The sequence below is a fragment of the Oncorhynchus kisutch genome, linkage group LG25, assembly GCF_002021735.2.
Source record: "Oncorhynchus kisutch isolate 150728-3 linkage group LG25, Okis_V2, whole genome shotgun sequence".
In the NCBI taxonomy this organism is placed as follows: Eukaryota; Metazoa; Chordata; class Actinopteri; order Salmoniformes; family Salmonidae; genus Oncorhynchus; species Oncorhynchus kisutch.
This window is the reverse complement of record NC_034198.2, coordinates 2327941-2355099: the sequence shown is the minus strand read 5'-3', so window position 1 is coordinate 2355099 and position 27159 is coordinate 2327941. Positions and strand designations below refer to the sequence as shown.

The following is a 27159-nucleotide window of genomic DNA, read 5'->3' as shown; positions in this document are numbered from 1 at the left end:
ATTACAGATTACAAAGGGAAGCTCAGCCACGAGCTGCCCAGTGACACGAACCTACCAGACGAGCTAAATGACCTCTATGCTCGCTTCGAGGCAAGTAACACTGAAACATGCATGAGAGCATCAGCTGTTCCGGATGACTGTGTGATCACGCTCTCCGTAGCCGATGTGAGTAAGACCTTTAAACAGGTCGACATTCACAAGGCCGCAGGGCCAGACAGATTACCAGGACGTGTACTGTGAGCATGCGCTGACCAACTGGCAACTGTCTTCACTGACATTTTCAATTTGTCCCTGACGGAATCTGTAATACCAACATGTTTTAAGCAGACCACCATAGTCCCTGTGCCCAAGAACACTAAGGTAACCTGCCTAAATGATTACCAATGACCTGCATTGAAAGGCAGGTCATGGCTCACATCAACCACATTATCCCAGAAACCGTAGACCCACTCCAATTTGCAAACTGCCCTAACAGATCCACAGATGATGCAATCTCTACTATTGCAATCAACACTGCCCTTTCCCACCTGGACAAAGGAGCACCTATGTGAGAATGCTGTTCATTGACTACAGCTCAGTGTTCAACACCATAGTGCCCTCAATGCTCATCACTAAGCTAAGGACACTGGGACGAAACACCTCCCTCTGCAACTGGATCCTGGACTTCCCAACGGGCCGCCCCCAGGTGGTGAGGGTAGGTAAAGCTGTCAGAGGAAGTCCCTAAAATTGTCAAAGACTCCAGCCAGCCTAGTCATAGACTGTTCTCTCTGCTTCCGCAAGGCAAGTGGTACTGGAGCGCCAAGTCTAGATCCAAAAGGCTTCTTCTTTTATTCCCAAGACACAAGACTCCTGAACAGCTAATCAAGGGCTACCCAGAACCCTCTTTTACGCTGCTGCTACTCTCTGTTTATTATCGATGCATAGTCACTTTAACTCTACCTACATGTACATGTTACCTCAATTACCTCGACTAGCCTGTGCGCCCGCAACTGGTACCCCCTGTATATAGCCTCCACATTGACTCTGTACCGGTACACCCTGTATATAGCCTCCACATTGACTCTGTTCCGGTATCCCCCTGTATATAGCCTCCACATTGACTCTGTACCGGTACCCCCTGTATATAGCCTCCACATTGACTCTGTACCGTAACACCCTGTATATAGCCTCCACATTGACTCTGTACCGGTACACCCTGTATATAGCCTCCACATTGACTCTGTTCCGGTATCCCCCTGTATATAGCCTCCACATTGACTCTGTACCGTAACACCCTGTATATAGCCTCCACATTGACTCTGTACCGTAACACCCTGTATATAGCCTCCACATTGACTCTGTACCGTAACACCCTGTATATAGCCTCCACATTGACTCTGTACCATAACACCCTGTATATAGCCTCCACATTGACTCTGTACCGTAACACCCGTTATATAGCCTCCACATTTACTCTGTACCGTAACACCCTGTATATAGCCTCCACATTGACCCTGTATATAGCCTCCACATTGACTCTGTACTAGTACCACCTGTATATAGCCTCCACATTGACTCTGTACCGTAACACCCTGTATATAGCCTCCACATTGACCCTGTATATAGCCTCCACATTGACTCTGTACTAGTACCACCTGTATATAGCCTCCACATTGACTCTGTACCGTAACACCCTGTATATAGCCTCCACATTTACTCTGTACCGTAACACCCTGTATATAGCCTCCACATTGACCCTGTATATAGCCTCCACATTGACTCTGTACCGTAACACCCTGTATATAGCCTCCACATTGACTCTGTACCGTAACACCCTGTATATAGCCTCCACATTGACTCTGTACCGTAACACCCTGTATATAGCCTCCACATTGACTCTGTACCGTAACACCCTGTATATAGCCTCCACATTGACTCTGTACCGTAACACCCTGTATATAGCCTCCACATTGACTCTGTACCGTAACACCCTGTATATAGCCTCCACATTGACTCTGTACCATAACACCCTGTATATAGCCTCCACATTGACTCTGTACCGTAACACCCTGTATATAGTCTCCACATTGACTCTGTACCATAACACCCTGTATATAGCCTCCACATTGACTCTGTACTAGTACCACCTGTATATAGCCTCCACATTGACTCTGTTCCGGAACCCCCTGTATATAGCCTCCACTTTGACTCTGTACCGTAACACCCTGTATATAGCCTCCACATTGACTCTGTACCATAACACCCTGTATATAGCCTCCACATTGACTCTGTACCGTAACACCCTGTATATAGCCTCCACATTGACTCTGTACCGTAACACCCTGTATATAGCCTCCACATTGACTCTGTACCGTAACACCCTGTATATAGCCTCCACATTGACTCTGTACCATAACACCCTGTATATAGCCTCCACATTGACTCTGTACCGTAACACCCTGTATATAGCCTCCACATTGACTCTGTACCGTAACACCCTGTATATAGCCTCCACATTGACTCTGTACCATAACACCCTGTATATAGCCTCCACATTGACTCTGTACCGTAACACCCTGTATATAGCCTCCACATTGACTCTGTACCGTAACACCCTGTATATAGCCTCCACATTGACTCTGTACCGTAACACCCTGTATATAGCCTCCACATTGACTCTGTACCGTAACACCCTGTATATAGCCTCCACATTGACTCTGTACCGTAACACCCTGTATATAGCCTCCACATTGACTCTGTACCATAACACCCTGTATATAGCCTCCACATTGACTCTGTACCGTAACACCCGTTATATAGCCTCCACATTTACTCTGTACCGTAACACCCTGTATATAGCCTCCACATTGACCCTGTATATAGCCTCCACATTGACTCTGTACTAGTACCACCTGTATATAGCCTCCACATTGACTCTGTACCGTAACACCCTGTATATAGCCTCCACATTGACCCTGTATATAGCCTCCACATTGACTCTGTACTAGTACCACCTGTATATAGCCTCCACATTGACTCTGTACCGTAACACCCTGTATATAGCCTCCACATTTACTCTGTACCGTAACACCTGTATATAGCCTCCACATTGACCCTGTATATAGCCTCCACATTGACTCTGTACCGTAACACCCTGTATATAGCCTCCACATTGACTCTGTACCGTAACACCCTGTATATAGCCTCCACATTGACTCTGTACTAGTACCCACCTGTATATAGCCTCCACATTGACTCTGTACCGTAACACCCTGTATATATCCTCCACATTGACTCTGTACCGTAACACCCTGTATATAGCCTCCACATTGACCCTGTATATAGCCTCCACATTGACTCTGTACCGTAACACCCTGTATATAGCCTCCACATTGACTCTGTACCGTAACACCCTGTATATAGCCTCCACATTGACTCTGTACCGTAACACCCTGTATATAGCCTCCACATTGACTCTGTACCGTAACACCCTGTATATAGCCTCCACATTGACTCTGTACCGTAACACCCTGTATATAGCCTCCACATTGACTCTGTACCGTAACACCCTGTATATAGCCTCCACATTGACTCTGTACCATAACACCCTGTATATAGCCTCCACATTGACTCTGTACCGTAACACCCTGTATATAGTCTCCACATTGACTCTGTACCATAACACCCTGTATATAGCCTCCACATTGACTCTGTACTAGTACCACCTGTATATAGCCTCCACATTGACTCTGTACCGTAACACCCTGTATATGGCCTCCACATTGACTCTGTACCGGAACCCCCTGTATATAGCCTCCACATTGACTCTGTACCGTAACACCCTGTATATAGTCTCCACATTGACTCTGTACCGTAACACCCTGTATATAGCCTCCACATTGACTCTGTACCGTAACACCCTGTATATAGCCTCCACATTGACTCTGTACCATAACACCCTGTATATAGCCTCCACATTGACTCTGTACCGTAACACCCTGTATATAGTCTCCACATTGACTCTGTACCATAACACCCTGTATATAGCCTCCACATTGACTCTGTACTAGTACCACCTGTATATAGCCTCCACATTGACTCTGTACCGTAACACCCTGTATATGGCCTCCACATTGACTCTGTACCGGAACCCCCTGTATATAGCCTCCACATTGACTCTGTACCGTAACACCCTGTATATAGTCTCCACATTGACTCTGTACCGTAACACCCTGTATATAGCCTCCACATTGACTCTGTACCGTAACACCCTGTATATAGCCTCCACATTGACTCTGTACCGTAACACCCTGTATATAGCCTCCACATTGACTCTGTACCGTAACACCCTGTATATAGCCTCCACATTGACTCTGTACCGGTTCCCCCTGTATATAGCCTCCACATTGACTCTGTACCGTAACACCCTGTATATAGTCTCCACATTGACTCTGTACCATAACACCCTGTATATAGCCTCCACATTGACTCTGTACCGTAATACCCTGTATATAGCCTCCACATTGACTCTGTACCGGTTCCCCCTGTATATAGCCTCCACATTGACTCTGTACCGTATCACCCTGTATATAGCCTCCACGTTGACTCTGTACCGGTTCCCCCTGTATATAGCCTCCACATTGACTCTGTACCGTAACACCCTGTATATGGCCTCCACATTGACTCTGTACCGGAACCCCCTGTATATAGCCTCCACATTGACTCTGTACCGTAACACCCTGTATATAGTCTCCGCATTGACTCTGTACCGTAACACCCTGTATATAGCCTCCACATTGACTCTGTACCGTAACACCCTGTATATAGCCTCCACATTGACTCTGTACCATAACACCCTGTATATAGCCTCCACATTGACTCTGTACCGTAACACCCTGTATATAGTCTCCACATTGACTCTGTACCATAACACCCTGTATATAGCCTCCACATTGACTCTGTACTAGTACCACCTGTATATAGCCTCCACATTGACTCTGTACCGTAACACCCTGTATATGGCCTCCACATTGACTCTGTACCGGAACCCCCTGTATATAGCCTCCACATTGACTCTGTACCGTAACACCCTGTATATAGTCTCCACATTGACTCTGTACCGTAACACCCTGTATATAGCCTCCACATTGACTCTGTACCGTAACACCCTGTATATAGCCTCCACATTGACTCTGTACCGTAACACCCTGTATATAGCCTCCACATTGACTCTGTACCGTAACACCCTGTATATAGCCTCCACATTGACTCTGTACCGGTTCCCCCTGTATATAGCCTCCACATTGACTCTGTACCGTAACACCCTGTATATAGTCTCCACATTGACTCTGTACCATAACACCCTGTATATAGCCTCCACATTGACTCTGTACCGTAATACCCTGTATATAGCCTCCACATTGACTCTGTACCGGTTCCCCTGTATATAGCCTCCACATTGACTCTGTACCGTATCACCCTTGTATATAGCCTCCACATTGACTCTGTACCGGTTCCCCCTGTATATAGCCTCCACATTGACTCTGTACCGTAACACCCTGTATATGGCCTCCACATTGACTCTGTACCGGAACCCCCTGTATATAGCCTCCACATTGACTCTGTACCGTAACACCCTGTATATAGTCTCCGCATTGACTCTGTACCGTAACACCCTGTATATAGCCTCCACATTGACTCTGTACCGTAACACCCTGTATATAGCCTCCACATTGACTCTGTACCATAACACCCTGTATATAGCCTCCACATTGACTCTGTACCGTAACACCCTGTATATAGTCTCCACATTGACTCTGTACCATAACACCCTGTATATAGCCTCCACATTGACTCTGTACTAGTACCACCTGTATATAGCCTCCACATTGACTCTGTACCGTAACACCCTGTATATGGCCTCCACATTGACTCTGTACCGGAACCCCCTGTATATAGCCTCCACATTGACTCTGTACCGTAACACCCTGTATATAGTCCTCCACATTGACTCTGTACCGTAACACCCTGTATATAGCCTCCACATTGACTCTGTACCGTAACACCCTGTATATAGCCTCCACATTGACTCTGTACCGTAACACCCTGTATATAGCCTCCACATTGACTCTGTACCGTAACACCCTGTATATAGCCTCCACATTGACTCTGTACCGGTTCCCCCTGTATATAGCCTCCACATTGACTCTGTACCGTAACACCCTGTATATAGTCTCCACATTGACTCTGTACCATAACACCCTGTATATAGCCTCCACATGACTCTGTACCGTAATACCCTGTATATAGCCTCCACATTGACTCTGTACCGGTTCCCCCTGTATATAGCCTCCACATTGACTCTGTACCGTATCACCCTGTATATAGCCTCCACATTGACTCTGTACCGGTTCCCCCTGTATATAGCCTCCACATTGACTCTGTACCGTAACACCCTGTATATAGTCTCCACATTGACTCTGTACATAACACCCTGTATATAGCCTCCACATTGACTCTGTACCAGTACCCCCTGTATATAGCCTCCACATTGACTCTGTACCGTAACACCCTGTATATAGCCTCCACATTGACTCTGTACCAGTACCCCCTGTATATAGCCTCCACATTGACTCTGTACCGGTACCCCTGTATATAGCCTCCACATTGACTCTGTAACCGTAATACCCTGTATATAGCCTCCACATTGACTCTGTACCGGTACCCCCCCTGTATATAGCCTCACATTGACCCTGTATATAGCCTCCACATTGACTCTGTACCGGTACCCCCCTGTATATAGCTCCACATTGACCCTGTATATAGCCTCCACATTGACTCTGTACCGGTACCCCCGCACCCACTGTATATAGCCTCCACAATTGACCCTGTATATAGCCTCCACATTGACTCTGTACCGGTACCCACTGTATATAGCCTCCACATTGACTCTGTACCGTAACACCCTGTATATAGCCTCCACATTGACTCTGTACCATAACACCCTGTATATAGTCTCCACATGTGACTCTGTACCATAACACCCTGTATATAGCCTCCACATTGACTCTGTACCAGTACCCCCTGTATATAGCCTCCACATTGACTCTGTAGCCGTAACACCCTGTATATAGCCTCCACATTGACTCTGTACCAGTACCCCCTGTATATTAGCCTCCACATTGACTCTGTACCGTACCCTGTATATAGCCTCCACATTGACTCTGTACCGTAATACCCTGTATATAGCCCTCCACAATTGACTCTGTACCGGTACCCCCCTGTATATAGCCTCCACATTGACTCTGTATATAGCCTCCACATTGACTCTGTACCGGTACCCCCTGTATATAGCCTCCACATTGACCCTGTATATAGCCTCCACATTGACTCTGTACCGGTACCCCCTGTATATAGCCTCCACATTGACCCTGTATATAGCCTCCACATTGACTCTGTACCGGTACCCCCTGTATATAGCCTCCACATTGACCCTGTATATAGCCTCCACATTGACTCTGTACCGGTACCCACTGTATATAGCCTCCACATTGACCCTGTATATAGCCTCCACATTGACTCTGTACCGGTACCCCTGTATATAGCCTCCACATTGACTCTGTACCGGTACCCCCTGTATATAGCCTCCACATTGACCCTGTATAGCCTCCACATTGACTCTGTACCGTACCACCTGTATATAGCCTCCACATTGACTCTGTACCGTACCCCCTGTATATAGCCTCCACATTGACTCTGTACCGTAACACCCTGTATATAGCCTCCACATTGACTCTGTACCGGTACCCCTGTATATAGCCTCCACATTGACTCTGTACCGGTACCCCCTGTATATAGCCTCCACATTGACTCTGTACCGTAATACCCTGTATATAGCCTCCACATTGACTCTGTACCGGTACCCCCCTGTATATAGCCTCCACATTGACCCTGTATATAGCCTCCACATTGACTCTGTACCGGTACCCCCTGTATATAGCCTCCACATTGACTCTGTATATAGCCTCCACATTGACTCTGTACCGGTACCCCCTGTATATACCTCCACATTGACCTGTATATAGCCTCCACATTGACTCTGTACCGGTACCCCCTGTATATAGCCTCCACATTGACCCTGTATATAGCCTCCACATTGACTCTGTACCGGTACCCCCTGTATATAGCCTCCACATTGACCCTGTATATAGCCTCCACATTGACTCTGTACCGGTACCCCTGTATATAGCCTCCACATTGACTCTGTACCGGTACCCCCTGTATATAGCCTCCACATTGACCCTGTATATAGCCTCCACATTGACTCTGTACCGGTACCCCCTGTATATAGCCTCCACATTGACTCTGTACCGTAACACCCTGTATATAGCCTCCACATTGACCCTGTATATAGCCTCCACATTGACTCTGTACCGTACCCACTGTATATAGCCTCCACATTGACTCTGTACCGTAACACCCTGTATATAGCCTCCACATTGACTCTGTACCGGTACCCCCTGTATATAGCCTCCACATTGACCCTGTATATAGCCTCCACATTGACTCTGTACCGGTACCCCCTGTATATAGCCTCCACATTGACTCTGTACCGGTACCCCCTGTATATAGCCTCCACATTGACTCTGTACCGGTACCCCCTATATAGCCTCCACATTGACTCTGTACCGGTACCCCCTGTATATAGCCTCCACATTGACTCTGTACCGGTACCCCCTGTATATAGCCTCCACATTGACTCTGTACCGGTACCCCTGTATATAGCCTCCACATTGACTCTGTACCGGTACCCCCTGTATATAGCCTGTCTCTTATCCACATCTCCCTGTATATAGCCTCCACATTGACTCTGTACCGGTACCCCCTGTATATAGCCTCCACATTGACTCTGTACCGGTACCCCCTGTATATAGCCTCCACATTGACTCTGTACCGGTACCCCCTGTATATAGCCTCCACATTGACTCTGTACCGGTACCCCCTGTATATAGCCTCCACATTGACTCTGTACCGGTACCCCCTGTATATAGCCTCCACATTGACTCTGTACCGGTACCCCCTGTATATAGCCTCCACATTGACTCTGTACCGTACCCCCTGTATATAGCCTCCACATTGACTCTGTACCGGTACCCCCTGTATATAGCCTCCACATTGACTCTGTACCGGTACCCCCTGTATATAGCCTCCACATTGACTCTGTACCGGTACCCCTGTATATAGCCTCCACATTGACTCTGTACCGTACCCCTGTATATAGCCTCCACATTGACTCTGTACCGGTACCCCCTGTATATAGCCTCCACATTGACTCTGTACCGGTACCCCTGTATATAGCCTCCACATTGACTCTGTACCGGTACCCCCTGTATATAGCCTCCACATTGACTCTGTACCGGTACCCCCTGTATATAGCCTCCACATTGACTCTGTACCGGTACCCCCTGTATATAGCCTCCACATTGACTCTGTACCGGTACCCCTGTATATAGCCTCCACATTGACTCTGTACCGGTACCCCCTGTATATAGCCTCCACATTGACTCTGTACCGGTACCCCCTGTATATAGCCTCCACATTGACTCTGTACCGGTACCCCCTGTATATAGCCTCCACATTGACTCTGTACCGGTACCCCCTGTATATAGCCTCCACATTGACTCTGTACCGGTACCCCCTGTATATAGCCTCCACATTGACTCTGTACCGGTACCCCCTGTATATAGCCTCCACATTGACTCTGTACCGGTACCCCCTGTATATAGCCTCCACATTGACTCTGTACCGGTACCCCCTGTATATAGCCTCCACATTGACTCTGTACCGGTACCCCCTGTATATAGCCTCCACATTGACTCTGTACCGGTACCCCCTGTATATAGCCTCCACATTGACCCTGTATATAGCCTCCACATTGACTCTGTACCGGTACCCCTGTATATAGCCTCCACATTGACTCTGTACCGGTACCCCCTGTATATAGCCTCCACATTGACTCTGTACCGTACCCCCTGTATATAGCCTCCACATTGACTCTGTACCGGTACCCCTGTATATAGCCTCCACATTGACTCTGTACCGGTACCCCCTGTATATAGCCTCCACATTGACTCTGTACCGGTACCCCCTGTATATAGCCTCCACATTGACTCTGTACCGGTAACCCCTGTATATAGCCTCCACATTGACTCTGTACCGGTACCCCCTGTATATAGCCTCCACATTGACTCTGTACCGGTACCCCCTGTATATAGCCTCCACATTGACTCTGTACCGGTACCCCCTGTATATAGCCTCCACATTGACTCTGTACCGTACCCCTGTATATAGCCTCCACATTGACTCTGTACCGGTACCCCCTGTATATAGCCTCCACATTGACTCTGTACCGGTACCCCCTGTATATAGCCTCCACATTGACTCTGTACCGGTACCCCTGTATATAGCCTCCACATTGACTCTGTACCGGTACCCCCTGTATATAGCCTCCACATTGACTCTGTACCGGTACCCCTGTATATAGCCTCCACATTGACTCTGTACCGGTACCCCCTGTATATAGCCTCCACATTGACTCTGTACCGTACCCCCTGTATATAGCCTCCACATTGACTCTGTACCGGTACCCCTGTATATAGCCTCCACATTGACTCTGTACCGTACCCCTGTATATAGCCTCCACATTGACTCTGTACCGGTACCCCTGTATATAGCCTCCACATTGACTCTGTACCGGTACCCCTGTATATAGCCTCCACATTGACTCTGTACCGGTACCCCCTGTATATAGCCTCCACATTGACTCTGTACCGGTACCCCTGTATATAGCCTCCACATTGACTCTGTACCGGTACCCCCTGTATATAGCCTCCACATTGACTCTGTACCGGTACCCCCTGTATATAGCCTCCACATTGACTCTGTACCGGTACCCCCTGTATATAGCCTCCACATTGACTCTGTACCGGTACCCCTGTATATAGCCTCCACATTGACTCTGTACCGGTACCCCCTGTATATAGCCTCCACATTGACTCTGTACCGGTACCCCCTGTATATAGCCTCCACATTGACTCTGTACCGTACCCCCTGTATATAGCCTCCACATTGACTCTGTACCGGTACCCCTGTATATAGCCTCCACATTGACTCTGTACCGGTACCCCTGTATATAGCCTCCACATTGACTCTGTACCGGTACCCCTGTATATAGCCTCCACATTGACTCTGTACCGGTACCCCCTGTATATAGCCTCCACATTGACTCTGTACCGGTACCCCCTGTATATAGCCTCCACATTGACTCTGTACTGTATATAGCCTCCACATTGACTCTGTACCGGTACCCCTGTATATAGCCTCCACATTGACTCTGTACCGGTACCCCTGTATATAGCCTCCACATTGACTCTGTACCGGTACCCCTGTATATAGCCTCCACATTGACTCTGTACCGGTACCCCTGTATATAGCCTCCACATTGACTCTGTACCGGTACCCCCTGTATATAGCCTCCACATTGACTCTGTACCGGTACCCCTGTATATAGCCTCCACATTGACTCTGTACCGGTACCCCTGTATATAGCCTCCACATTGACTCTGTACCGGTACCCCTGTATATAGCCTCCACATTGACTCTGTACCGGTACCCCTGTATATAGCCTCCACATTGACTCTGTACCGGTACCCCCTGTATATAGCCTCCACATTGACTCTGTACCGTAACACCCTGTATATAGCCTCCACATTGACTCTGTACCGGTACCCCCTGTATATAGCCTCCACATTGACTCTGTATATAGCCTCCACATTGACTCTGTACCGGTACCCCCTGTATATAGCCTCCACATTGACTCTGTACCGGTACCCCTGTATATAGCCTCCACATTGACTCTGTACCGGTACCCCCTGTATATAGCCTCCACATTGACTCTGTACCGGTACCCCCTGTATATAGCCTCCACATTGACTCTGTACCGTACCCCTGTATATAGCCTCCACATTGACTCTGTACCGGTACCCCCTGTATATAGCCTCCACATTGACTCTGTACCGGTACCCCCTGTATATAGCCTCCACATTGACTCTGTACCGGTACCCCCTGTATATAGCCTCCACATTGACTCTGTACCGGTACCCCTGTATATAGCCTCCACATTGACTCTGTACCGGTACCCCTGTATATAGCCTCCACATTGACTCTGTACCGGTACCCCCTGTATATAGCCTCCACATTGACTCTGTACCGGTACCCCCTGTATATAGCCTCCACATTGACTCTGTACCGGTACCCCCTGTATATAGCCTCCACATTGACTCTGTACCGGTACCCCTGTATATAGCCTCCACATTGACTCTGTACCGGTACCCCCTGTATATAGCCTCCACATTGACTCTGTACCGTACCCCCTGTATATAGCCTCCACATTGACTCTGTACCGGTACCCCTGTATATAGCCTCCACATTGACTCTGTACCGGTACCCCCTGTATATAGCCTCCACATTGACTCTGTACCGGTACCCCCTGTATATAGCCTCCACATTGACTCTGTACCGTACCCCTGTATATAGCCTCCACATTGACTCTGTACCGGTACCCCTGTATATAGCCTCCACATTGACTCTGTACCGGTACCCCCTGTATATAGCCTCCACATTGACTCTGTACCGGTACCCCTGTATATAGCCTCCACATTGACTCTGTACCGGTACCCCCTGTATATAGCCTCCACATTGACTCTGTACCGGTACCCCTGTATATAGCCTCCACATTGACTCTGTACCGGTACCCCCTGTATATAGCCTCCACATTGACTCTGTACCGGTACCCCTGTATATAGCCTCCACATTGACTCTGTACCGGTACCCCCTGTATATAGCCTCCACATTGACTCTGTACCGTACCCCCTGTATATAGCCTCCACATTGACTCTGTACCGGTACCCCCTGTATATAGCCTCCACATTGACTCTGTACCGGTACCCCCTGTATATAGCCTCCACATTGACTCTGTACCGTACCCCTGTATATAGCCTCCACATTGACTCTGTACCGGTACCCCCTGTATATAGCCTCCACATTGACTCTGTACCGGTACCCCTGTATATAGCCTCCACATTGACTCTGTACCGGTACCCCTGTATATAGCCTCCACATTGACTCTGTACCGGTACCCCCTGTATATAGCCTCCACATTGACTCTGTACCGGTACCCCTGTATATAGCCTCCACATTGACTCTGTACCGGTACCCCCTGTATATAGCCTCCACATTGACTCTGTACCGGTACCCCTGTATATAGCCTCCACATTGACTCTGTACCGGTACCCCCTGTATATAGCCTCCACATTGACTCTGTACCGGTACCCCTGTATATAGCCTCCACATTGACTCTGTACCGGTACCCCCTGTATATAGCCTCCACATTGACTCTGTACCGGTACCCCCTGTATATAGCCTCCACATTGACTCTGTACCGGTACCCCCTGTATATAGCCTCCACATTGACTCTGTACCGGTACCCCTGTATATAGCCTCCACATTGACTCTGTACCGTACCCCTGTATATAGCCTCCACATTGACTCTGTACCGGTACCCCCTGTATATAGCCTCCACATTGACTCTGTACCGGTACCCCCTGTATATAGCCTCCACATTGACTCTGTACCGTACCCCCTGTATATAGCCTCCACATTGACTCTGTACCGTACCCCTGTATATAGCCTCCACATTGACTCTGTACCGGTACCCCCTGTATATAGCCTCCACATTGACTCTGTACCGGTACCCCCTGTATATAGCCTCCACATTGACTCTGTACCGGTACCCCTGTATATAGCCTCCACATTGACTCTGTACCGTACCCCCTGTATATAGCCTCCACATTGACTCTGTACCGGTACCCCCTGTATATAGCCTCCACATTGACTCTGTACCGGTACCCCCTGTATATAGCCTCCACATTGACTCTGTACCGGTACCCCCTGTATATAGCCTCCACATTGACTCTGTACCGTACCCCCTGTATATAGCCTCCACATTGACTCTGTACCGGTACCCCCTGTATATAGCCTCCACATTGACTCTGTACCGGTACCCCCTGTATATAGCCTCCACATTGACTCTGTACCGTACCCCTGTATATAGCCTCCACATTGACTCTGTACCGGTACCCCTGTATATAGCCTCCACATTGACTCTGTACCGGTACCCCTGTATATAGCCTCCACATTGACTCTGTACCGGTACCCCTGTATATAGCCTCCACATTGACTCTGTACCGTACCCCCTGTATATAGCCTCCACATTGACTCTGTACCGTACCCCCTGTATATAGCCTCCACATTGACTCTGTACCGGTACCCCCTGTATATAGCCTCCACATTGACTCTGTACCGGTACCCCCTGTATATAGCCTCCACATTGACTCTGTACCGGTACACCCTGTATATAGCCTCCACATTGACTCTGTACCGGTACCCCCTGTATATAGCCTCCACATTGACTCTGTACCGGTACCCCCTGTATATAGCCTCCACATTGACTCTGTACCGGTACCCCCTGTATATAGCCTCCACATTGACTCTGTACCGGTACCCCCTGTATATAGCCTCCACATTGACTCTGTACCGGTACCCCTGTATATAGCCTCCACATTGACTCTGTACCGGTACCCCTGTATATAGCCTCCACATTGACTCTGTACCGGTACCCCCTGTATATAGCCTCCACATTGACTCTGTACCGGTACCCCCTGTATATAGCCTCCACATTGACTCTGTACCGGTACCCCCTGTATATAGCCTCCACATTGACTCTGTACCGGTACCCCTGTATATAGCCTCCACATTGACTCTGTACCGTAACACCCTGTATATAGCCTCCACATTGACCTGTATATAGCCTCCACATTGACTCTGTACCGGTACCCCTGTATATAGCCTCCACATTGACTCTGTACCGGTACCCCCTGTATATAGCCTCCACATTGACTCTGTACCGGTACCCCCTGTATATAGCCTCCACATTGACTCTGTACCGGTACCCCCTGTATATAGCCTCCACATTGACTCTGTACCGGTACCCCCTGTATATAGCCTCCACATTGACTCTGTACCGGTACCCCCTGTATATAGCCTCCACATTGACTCTGTACCGGTACCCCTGTATATAGCCTCCACATTGACTCTGTACCGGTACCCCCTGTATATAGCCTCCACATTGACTCTGTACCGGTACCCCTGTATATAGCCTCCACATTGACTCTGTACCGGTACCCCTGTATATAGCCTCCACATTGACTCTGTACCGGTACCCCCTGTATATAGCCTCCACATTGACTCTGTACCGTAACCCCTGTATATAGCCTCCACATTGACCTGTATATAGCCTCCACATTGACTCTGTACCGGTACCCCCTGTATATAGCCTCCACATTGACTCTGTACCGGTACCCCCTGTATATAGCCTCCACATTGACTCTGTACCGGTACCCCCTGTATATAGCCTCCACATTGACTCTGTACCGGTACCCCCTGTATATAGCCTCCACATTGACTCTGTACCGTACACCCTGTATATAGCCTCCACATTGACTCTGTACCGGTACCCCCTGTATATAGCCTCCACATTGACTCTGTACCGGTACCCCCTGTATATAGCCTCCACATTGACTCTGTACCGGTACCCCCTGTATATAGCCTCCACATTGACTCTGTACCGTAACCCCTGTATATAGCCTCCACATTGACTCTGTACCGGTACCCCCTGTATATAGCCTCCACATTGACTCTGTACCGGTACCCCCTGTATATAGCCTCCACATTGACTCTGTACCGTAACACCTGTATATAGCCTCCACATTGACTCTGTACCGGTACCCCCTGTATATAGCCTCCACATTGACTCTGTACCGGTACCCCCTGTATATAGCCTCCACATTGACTCTGTACCGGTACCCCCTGTATATAGCCTCCACATTGACTCTGTACCGTAACCCCTGTATATAGCCTCCACATTGACTCTGTACCGGTACCCCTGTATATAGCCTCCACATTGACTCTGTACCGGTACCCCCTGTATATAGCCTCCACATTGACTCTGTACCGTACCCCCTGTATATAGCCTCCACATTGACTCTGTACCGTAACCCCTGTATATAGCCTCCACATTGACTCTGTACCGTAACACCCTGTATATAGCCTCCACATTGACTCTGTACCGTAACACCCTGTATATAGCCTCCACATTGACTCTGTACCGTAACACCCTGTATATAGCCTCCACATTGACTCTGTACCGTAACCCCCTGTATATAGCCTCCACATTGACTCTGTACCGGTACCCCCTGTATATAGCCTCCACATTGACTCTGTACCGTAACACCCTGTATATAGCCTCCACATTGACTCTGTACCGGTACCCCCTGTATATAGCCTCCACATTGACTCTGTACCGTAACCCCTGTATATAGCCTCCACATTGACTCTGTACCGGTACCCCCTGTATATAGCCTCCACATTGACTCTGTACCGTAACACCCTGTATATAGCCTCCACATTGACTCTGTACCGGTACCCCCTGTATATAGCCTCCACATTGACTCTGTACCGTAACCCCTGTATATAGCCTCCACATTGACTCTGTACCGTACCCCCTGTATATAGCCTCCACATTGACTCTGTACCGTAACACCCTGTATATAGCCTCCACATTGACTCTGTACCGTAACACCCTGTATATAGCCTCCACATTGACTCTGTACCGTACACCCTGTATATAGCCTCCACATTGACTCTGTACCGTAACCCCCTGTATATAGCCTCCACATTGACTCTGTACCGTAACCCCTGTATATAGCCTCCACATTGACTCTGTACCGGTACCCCTGTATATAGCCTCCACATTGACTCTGTACCGTACACCCTGTATATAGCCTCCACATTGACTCTGTACCGTAACACCCTGTATATAGCCTCCACATTGACTCTGTACCGTACCCCCTGTATATAGCCTCCACATTGACTCTGTACCGGTACCCCCTGTATATAGCCTCCACATTGACTCTGTACCGTAACCCCTGTATATAGCCTCCACATTGACTCTGTACCGTACACCCTGTATATAGCCTCCACATTGACTCTGTACCGGTACCCCCTGTATATAGCCTCCACATTGACTCTGTACCGTAACACCCTGTATATAGCCTCCACATTGACTCTGTACCGTAACCCCTGTATATAGCCTCCACATTGACTCTGTACCGTACCCCTGTATATAGCCTCCACATTGACTCTGTACCGTAACCCCTGTATATAGCCTCCACATTGACTCTGTACCGGTACCCCTGTATATAGCCTCCACATTGACTCTGTACCGTAACCCCTGTATATAGCCTCCACATTGACTCTGTACCGTAACACCCTGTATATAGCCTCCACATTGACTCTGTACCGTAACACCCTGTATATAGCCTCCACATTGACTCTGTACCGGTACCCCCTGTATATAGCCTCCACATTGACTCTGTACCGTAACACCCTGTATATAGCCTCCACATTGACTCTGTACCGTACACCCTGTATATAGCCTCCACATTGACTCTGTACCGGTACCCCTGTATATAGCCTCCACATTGACTCTGTACCGTACCCCCTGTATATAGCCTCCACATTGACTCTGTACCGGTACCCCCTGTATATAGCCTCCACATTGACTCTGTACCGTAACCCCTGTATATAGCCTCCACATTGACTCTGTACCGTACACCCTGTATATAGCCTCCACATTGACTCTGTACCGTAACACCCTGTATATAGCCTCCACATTGACTCTGTACCGTACCCCCTGTATATAGCCTCCACATTGACTCTGTACCGTAACACCCTGTATATAGCCTCCACATTGACTCTGTACCGTATACCCCTGTATATAGCCTCCACATTGACTCTGTACCGTAACACCCTGTATATAGCCTCCACATTGACTCTGTACCGGTACCCCCTGTATATAGCCTCCACATTGACTCTGTACCGTAACACCCTGTATATAGCCTCCACATTGACTCTGTACCGGTACCCCCTGTATATAGCCTCCACATTGACTCTGTACCGTAACCCCTGTATATAGCCTCCACATTGACTCTGTACCGGTACCCCCTGTATATAGCCTCCACATTGACTCTGTACCGTAACACCCTGTATATAGCCTCCACATTGACTCTGTACCGGTACCCCCTGTATATAGCCTCCACATTGACTCTGTACCGTAACACCCTGTATATAGCCTCCACATTGACTCTGTACCGTAACACCCTGTATATAGCCTCCACATTGACTCTGTACCGTAACACCCTGTATATAGCCTCCACATTGACTCTGTACCGTAACACCCTGTATATAGCCTCCACATTGACTCTGTACCGTAACACCCTGTATATAGCCTCCACATTGACTCTGTACCGGTACCCCCTGTATATAGCCTCCACATTGACTCTGTACCGTAACACCCTGTATATAGCCTCCACATTGACTCTGTACCGTAACACCCTGTATATAGCCTCCACATTGACTCTGTACCGTAACACCCTGTATATAGCCTCCACATTGACTCTGTACCGGTACCCCCTGTATATAGCCTCCACATTGACTCTGTACCGTAACACCCTGTATATAGCCTCCACATTGACTCTGTACCGTAACCCCTGTATATAGCCTCCACATTGACTCTGTACCGGTACCCCCTGTATATAGCCTCCACATTGACTCTGTACCGTAACACCCTGTATATAGCCTCCACATTGACTCTGTACCGTAACACCCTGTATATAGCCTCCACATTGACTCTGTACCGTAACACCCTGTATATAGCCTCCACATTGACTCTGTACCGTACCCCCTGTATATAGCCTCCACATTGACTCTGTACCGTACCCCTGTATATAGCCTCCACATTGACTCTGTACCGTAACCCCTGTATATAGCCTCCACATTGACTCTGTACCGTAACACCCTGTATATAGCCTCCACATTGACTCTGTACCGTAACACCCTGTATATAGCCTCCACATTGACTCTGTACCGGTACCCCCTGTATATAGCCTCCACATTGACTCTGTACCGTAACACCCTGTATATAGCCTCCACATTGACTCTGTACCGGTACCCCCTGTATATAGCCTCCACATTGACTCTGTACCGTAACACCCTGTATATAGCCTCCACATTGACTCTGTACCGTAACACCCTGTATATAGCCTCCACATTGACTCTGTACCGTACCCCCTGTATATAGCCTCCACATTGACTCTGTACCGGTACCCCTGTATATAGCCTCCACATTGACTCTGTACCGTAATACCCTGTATATAGCCTCCACATTGACTCTGTACCGGTACCCCCTGTATATAGCCTCCACATTGACTCTGTACCGTACCCCCTGTATATAGCCTCCACATTGACTCTGTACCGTAACCCCTGTATATAGCCTCCACATTGACTCTGTACCGGTACCCCTGTATATAGCCTCCACATTGACTCTGTACCGGTACCCCTGTATATAGCCTCCACATTGACTCTGTACCGTAATACCCTGTATATAGCCTCCACATTGACTCTGTACCGGTACCCCCTGTATATAGCCTCCACATTGACTCTGTACCGGTACCCCCTGTATATAGCCTCCACATTGACTCTGTACCGTAACACCCTGTATATAGCCTCCACATTGACTCTGTACCGTAACACCCTGTATATAGCCTCCACATTGACTCTGTACCGTAACCCCTGTATATAGCCTCCACATTGACTCTGTACCGTAACACCCTGTATATAGCCTCCACATTGACTCTGTACCGTAACACCCTGTATATAGCCTCCACATTGACTCTGTACCGGTACCCCCTGTATATAGCCTCCACATTGACTCTGTACCGTAACCCCTGTATATAGCCTCCACATTGACTCTGTACCGTAACACCCTGTATATAGCCTCCACATTGACTCTGTACCGTAACACCCTGTATATAGCCTCCACATTGACTCTGTACCGGTACCCCCTGTATATAGCCTCCACATTGACTCTGTACCGTACCCCCTGTATATAGCCTCCACATTGACTCTGTACCGGTACCCCCTGTATATAGCCTCCACATTGACTCTGTACCGGTACCCCCTGTATATAGCCTCCACATTGACTCTGTACCGTAACACCCTGTATATAGCCTCCACATTGACTCTGTACCGTACACCCTGTATATAGCCTCCACATTGACTCTGTACCGTAACACCCTGTATATAGCCTCCACATTGACTCTGTACCGGTACCCCCTGTATATAGCCTCCACATTGACTCTGTACCGTAACACCCTGTATATAGCCTCCACATTGACTCTGTACCGTAACACCCTGTATATAGCCTCCACATTGACTCTGTACCGTTCCCCTGTATATAGCCTCCACATTGACTCTGTACCGTAACACCCTGTATATAGCCTCCACATTGACTCTGTACCGGTACCCCTGTATATAGCCTCCACATTGACTCTGTACCGTAACCCCTGTATATAGCCTCCACATTGACTCTGTACCGTAACCCCTGTATATAGCCTCCACATTGACTCTGTACCGTACACCCTGTATATAGCCTCCACATTGACTCTGTACCGGTACCCCCTGTATATAGCCTCCACATTGACTCTGTACCGGTACCCCCTGTATATAGCCTCCACATTGACTCTGTACCGGTACCCCCCTGTATATAGCCTCCACATTGACTCTGTACCGTAACACCCTGTATATAGCCTCCACATTGACTCTGTACCGGTACCCCCTGTATATAGCCTCCACATTGACTCTGTACCGTAACACCCTGTATATAGCCTCCACATTGACTCTGTACCGGTACCCCCTGTATATAGCCTCCACATTGACTCTGTACCGTAACACCCTGTATATAGCCTCCACATTGACTCTGTACCGTAACCCTGTATATAGCCTCCACATTGACTCTGTACCGTAATACCCTGTATATAGCCTCCACATTGACTCTGTACCGGTACCCCTGTATATAGCCTCCACATTGACTCTGTACCGTACCCCCTGTATATAGCCTCCACATTGACTCTGTACCGGTACACCCTGTATATAGCCTCCACATTGACTCTGTACCGGTACCCCCTGTATATAGCCTCCACATTGACTCTGTACCGTAACACCCTGTATATAGCCTCCACATTGACTCTGTACCGTAACACCTGTATATAGCCTCCACATTGACTCTGTACCGTAACACCCTGTATATAGCCTCCACATTGACTCTGTACCGTACCCCCTGTATATAGCCTCCACATTGACTCTGTACCGTAACCCCTGTATATAGCCTCCACATTGACTCTGTACCGTAACACCCTGTATATAGCCTCCACATTGACTCTGTACCGTAACCCCTGTATATAGCCTCCACATTGACTCTGTACCGTAACACCCTGTATATAGCCTCCACATTGACTCTGTACCGGTACCCCTGTATATAGCCTCCACATTGACTCTGTACCGTAACACCCTGTATATAGCCTCCACATTGACTCTGTACCGGTACCCCCTGTATATAGCCTCCACATTGACTCTGTACCGTAACACCCTGTATATAGCCTCCACATTGACTCTGTACCGTAACCCCCTGTATATAGCCTCCACATTGACTCTGTACCGTAACACCCTGTATATAGCCTCCACATTGACTCTGTACCGGTACCCCCTGTATATAGCCTCCACATTGACTCTGTACCGTAATACCCTGTATATAGCCTCCACATTGACTCTGTACCGGTTCCCCCTGTATATAGCCTCCACATTGACTCTGTACCGGTTACCCCTGTATATAGCCTCCACATTGACTCTGTACCGTACACCCTGTATATAGCCTCCACATTGACTCTGTACCGTACCCCCTGTATATAGCCTCCACATTGACTCTGTACCGTACCCCCTGTATATAGCCTCCACATTGACTCTGTACCGTAACACCCTGTATATAGCCTCCACATTGACTCTGTACCGGTACCCCCTGTATATAGCCTCCACATTGACTCTGTACCGGTACCCCCTGTATATAGCCTCCACATTGACTCTGTACCGTAACACCCTGTATATAGCCTCCACATTGACTCTGTACCGTAACACCCTGTATATAGCCTCCACATTGACTCTGTACCGTAACACCCTGTATATAGCCTCCACATTGACTCTGTACCGTAACACCCTGTATATAGCCTCCACATTGACTCTGTACCGTAACACCCTGTATATAGCCTCCACATTGACTCTGTACCGGTACCCCCTGTATATAGCCTCCACATTGACTCTGTACCGTAACACCCTGTATATAGCCTCCACATTGACTCTGTACCGTAACACCCTGTATATAGCCTCCACATTGACTCTGTACCGTAACACCCTGTATATAGCCTCCACATTGACTCTGTACCGGTACCCCCTGTATATAGCCTCCACATTGACTCTGTACCGTAATACCCTGTATATAGCCTCCACATTGACTCTGTACCGGTACCCCCTGTATATAGCCTCCACATTGACTCTGTACCGGTACCCCCTGTATATAGCCTCCACATTGACTCTGTACCGTAACACCCTGTATATAGCCTCCACATTGACTCTGTACCGGTACCCCTGTATATAGCCTCCACATTGACTCTGTACCGTAACACCCTGTATATAGCCTCCACATTGACCCTGTACCGTACCCCCTGTATATAGCCTCCACATTGACTCTGTACCGGTACCCCCTGTATATAGCCTCCACATTGACTCTGTACTGGTACCCCCTGTATATAGCCTCCACATTGACTCTGTACCGGTACCCCCTGTATATAGCCTCACTTGTTATTTTACTGATGCTGTTTAATTAATTGTTACTTTTATTTAACATTTTTTTCTTAACCAACAATCTCAATGTAGACATACATTTAAGATATACAATATACCACACCCCACTCCGTTAATTAAACTTTTACCTACTAGCACCAACACTCACTTACCCCAAGGCGCTCAACTTACCCTGTCCTCATACTCAACTTACCCCATATCCGGGGTAAGTTGTGCCAAGAGATCACTTTTTTTGGACAAGCTATGTTTTCAAAACTTTTATGTTTAAATTCATTCAGATTTTTTCCAGGGATACACAACATCCTGAAAAATATGTAGATATCTTTTTTTATAGAAAGAATACAATATTTCCCTTGACCTGAATGTAAAGAATGGCTCAACTTCACATTTGGAGAGAAACAGAGAGACATCCTTTGATGACCTATCAGCAGGCAATTAAGTATGATAAGTTGAGAGCCTGGGAGAGGGTTTTGTGCATGAAGGTGTCATGATACTGATGATTTTGTCGCCACAGATGCTTTGTTTACGTTTCTACCGTTGTGGCTAGATGGAGTAGGGCTACCGCTCTATCTAGTGATCGCGTTGAGGACAACAGCTGTTGACAAATGTAGCATTGTAGCTAATCCTAAAGGCGTCCTCATGCTTCCTAGTCAAAACAGTTCAGTAGAGTTTGTGCATATATTATGACGACATTTTGTGACGTTTCTGTTCGTTTTGGACTTCAGTGAGGGTATTTTTGACTGTTCAGGCGCTCATCATTTTTTTTCTGGAGGCAATCTGAAAGTCTACGCCCCTTTGTTGGTGATTGGTCAACAGTAGAGACTCTTCAATAAAGGCTTTGTTGTCATTCAACGAGAGACAACTCATTTTCATGCACATTGTTCATTGAAAAATAATGCACCAAACATCTTAGTAAAAACGTCAAAATTAATTTATTGAGTTTAGTTCTGCGGAAGTGTATACTGGCTACGGTGTCTCAAAATGGAAAAACAGTACTATTGCCAATTTTTTCTCGTTTCTCAAGCAAAGGTCTTACACTCGTTTGGTTCGGCTTGCCGAGTTCAGCCAGGCGCCAGCTGAACTGAAGCATGCTGACGCCTTAACCATAACCCTTTTCCTTACCTTAACCTCATTCTCCTAACCTGCCATGTTCATTCACTTAACCTACCACATTAATCATCCTAACCTGCTATGTAAACAAACCATCTGTGGTGACAAATATTTTCTTTATCACCAGACTGGACTTCATTTATGCTTTTTACATAAAACTATTCGTTATGCCTTGCTCATATCAATATCAAACATTATCGATATTGGTGCCCACCACTAATCTCGATCAGAGCAATTCATATTTGTGGCTTAGTTTACTCGCATTTGGGTAAATGAACAGTTCACTTAATAGGCATGGATTTCTAATAATGTACAATTGTCAAAGTTTTAATTCAAGTGGAAAGTAAATGTAATGTGTGTATGGAGGGATACTCATTATCAGCCTCTTGGATAGAAATGGTGAATTGCTGCACTGTGATGATGGTCAATGTTTACTCTTGGATAGAAATGGTGAATTGCTGTACTGTGATGATGGTCAATGTTTACTCTTGCTGCACTGTGATGATGGTCAATGTTTACTCTTGCTGCACTGTGATGATGGTCAATGTTTACTCTTGGATAGAAATGGTGAATTGCTGTACTGTGATGATGGTCAATGTTTACTCTTGGATAGAAATGGTGAATTGCTGTACTGTGATGATGGTCAATGTTTACTCTTGGATAGAAATGGTGAATTGCTGTACTGTGATGATGGTCAATGTTTACTCTTGGATAGAAATGGTGAATTGCTGTACTGTGATGATGGTCAATGTTTACTCTTGGATAGAAATGGTGAATTGCTGTACTGTGATGATGGTCAATGTTTACTCTTGGATAGAAATGGTGAATTGCTGTACTGTGATGATGGTCAATGTTTACTCTTGGATAGAAATGGTGAATTGCTGTACTGTGATGATGGTCAATGTTTACTCTTGGATAGAAATGGTGAATTGCTGTACTGTGATGATGGTCAATGTTTACTCTTGGATAGAAATGGTGAATTGCTGTACTGTGATGATGGTCAATGTTTACTCTTGGATAGAAATGGTGAATTGCTGTACTGTGATGATGGTCAATGTTTACTCTTGGATAGAAATGGTGAATTGCTGCACTGTGATGATGGTCAATGTTTACTCTTGGATAGAAATGGTGAATTGCTGTACTGTGATGATGGTCAATGTTTACTCTTGGATAGAAATGGTGAATTGCTGTACTGTGATGATGGTCAATGTTTACTCTTGGATAGAAATGGTGAATTGCTGTACTGTGATGATGGTCAATGTTTACTCTTGGATAGAAATGGTGAATTGCTGTACTGTGATGATGGTCAATGTTTACTCTTGGATAGAAATGGTGAATTGCTGTACTGTGATGATGGTCAATGTTTACTCTTGGATAGAAATGGTGAATTGCTGTACTGTGATGATGGTCAATGTTTACTCTTGGATAGAAATGGTGAATTGCTGTACTGTGATGATGGTCAATGTTTACTCTTGGATAGAAATGGTGAATTGCTGTACTGTGATGATGGTCAATGTTTACTCTTGGATAGAAATGGTGAATTGCTGTACTGTGATGATGGTCAATGTTTACTCTTGGATAGAAATGGTGAATTGCTGTACTGTGATGATGGTCAATGTTTACTCTTGGATAGAAATGGTGAATTGCTGTACTGTGATGATGGTCAATGTTTACTTGTATCTGTATGTGTTGACATGTTCTCTACCCCTCATTCTTCTCTTTCAGCAGGTTCTCAGCTGAGGGTATCTTCACTTGTTTATGTATGTGTGACCCTGTCAGACTGCTGAACAAGCGGTCAAGGCAAAGGGAGTCAACACAACTACGCAAGCAAGGAAAGTAAACACACCACAGACACGCACACACACATATTAACAGGCACATTGTTCACATACACACATCTACAGAGACGTCGGGTCCATCCAGACGCCCTCCATCAGCGATGATGAGGTCTCCACTGCTTCGCCCATCATTGCATCACTTCCTGTCGCTGAGGCTGTTGGGTACTGCGGCCCCAAAGGCGGTGGAGCGGTTGGCAGCGGACGCCCTCCCCGTGGCGTTGAACTTTGAGGACCCCAGCGCCTTCAGGGTAAAGAGCTTTGGGGAACTGCTCCGAGCATTAGGGGTGTTCCAACTCTGCTCTGTCCCAGTGCTGGTCAACAACTGTGGGAAGGTGAGATACTGGGAGGGAGGGAGGGAGGGGAGAAGAGATATACACTACATGAGCAGTATGAACCAGGGAAGGGATGAGAGAGAGAGGAATTGAGGGCAATGAGTGAGTGGTGAAGTGAGTGAATGAGTGAGTGTCAGTACTTTTGACACCGGCTCATAGGGCTCTGGTCAAAAGTTGTGCATTATATAGGGAATAGAGTGCCATTTGGAACTCAATCAGTAAGTGATTGAGTGCAGACAGTCAAATGCTTACACTGTTGCACTCAATGTGTCTGTCAATGTATAAAGGTCAAGTATGCTTGCCCGTCTCGGTTTCCCTCCCTGTCAATCAGAGCCCACTCTTTCTCTGCCTCTCATACTCCTAACCCTAACCCTATTTTTATATCCCCCTCTCTTTACCTCTAGACAGAATTATCTCTTTATTTGTACCTGACTCACTCATCCTCTCCTTTCCTTTCTTTCTTTCTTTCTTTCTTTCTTTCTTTCTTTCTTTCTTTCTTTCTTTCTTTCTTTCTTTCTTTCTTTCTTTCTTTCTTTCTTTCTTTCTTTCTTTCTTTCTTTCTTTCTTTCTTTCTTTCTTTCTTTCTTTCTTTCTTTCTTTCTTTCTTTCTTTCTTTCTTTCTTTCTTTCTTTCTTTCTTTCTTCTTTCTTTCTTTCTTTCTTTCTTTCTTTCTTTCTTTCTTTCTTTCTTTCTTTCTTTCTTTCTTTCTTTCTCCCACTCTCAGCTCATGTCTGTAGCGCGGACTCTGCTCGGGAAAAGAGGGTTTGCCCTGTTCCTGCGGCCCTCTGTATATGCTCAGTTTGTGGCCGGGGAGAGCGAGGGCGAGATCACCCATTCCATGGAGAAGATGAGCTCCCTGGGACTCCGCCCCATGCTGGCTGTGCCCATTGAAGAGGACCTGGGAGAGAGCACTGGGTTAGACATCATATTTCTATGTTAAACCCCTTTCCACACTAGCGTGCTAAACTGTACTT

General features: G+C 47.2%; 1 protein-coding gene across 4 annotated transcripts in view; it reads left to right on the top strand.

Moving 5' to 3' along the window:
- The window catches only part of prodh2 (proline dehydrogenase 2), a 49934-nt gene that overhangs the window by 3946 nt on the left and 18829 nt on the right, over positions 1-27159 (top strand). Inside the window, exons 2-3 of one of the 4 annotated variants that reach the window (XM_031805123.1) lie at positions 25920-26185; positions 26910-27100. In XM_031805123.1, the coding sequence (XP_031660983.1) occupies positions 25920-26185; positions 26910-27100 (457 nt within the window). Of the gene's footprint in view, positions 1-25740; positions 26186-26909; positions 27101-27159 lie in introns of all 4 variants that reach the window. The other 3 variants (XM_031805124.1, XM_031805125.1, XM_031805126.1) reach the window with 3 other exon arrangements.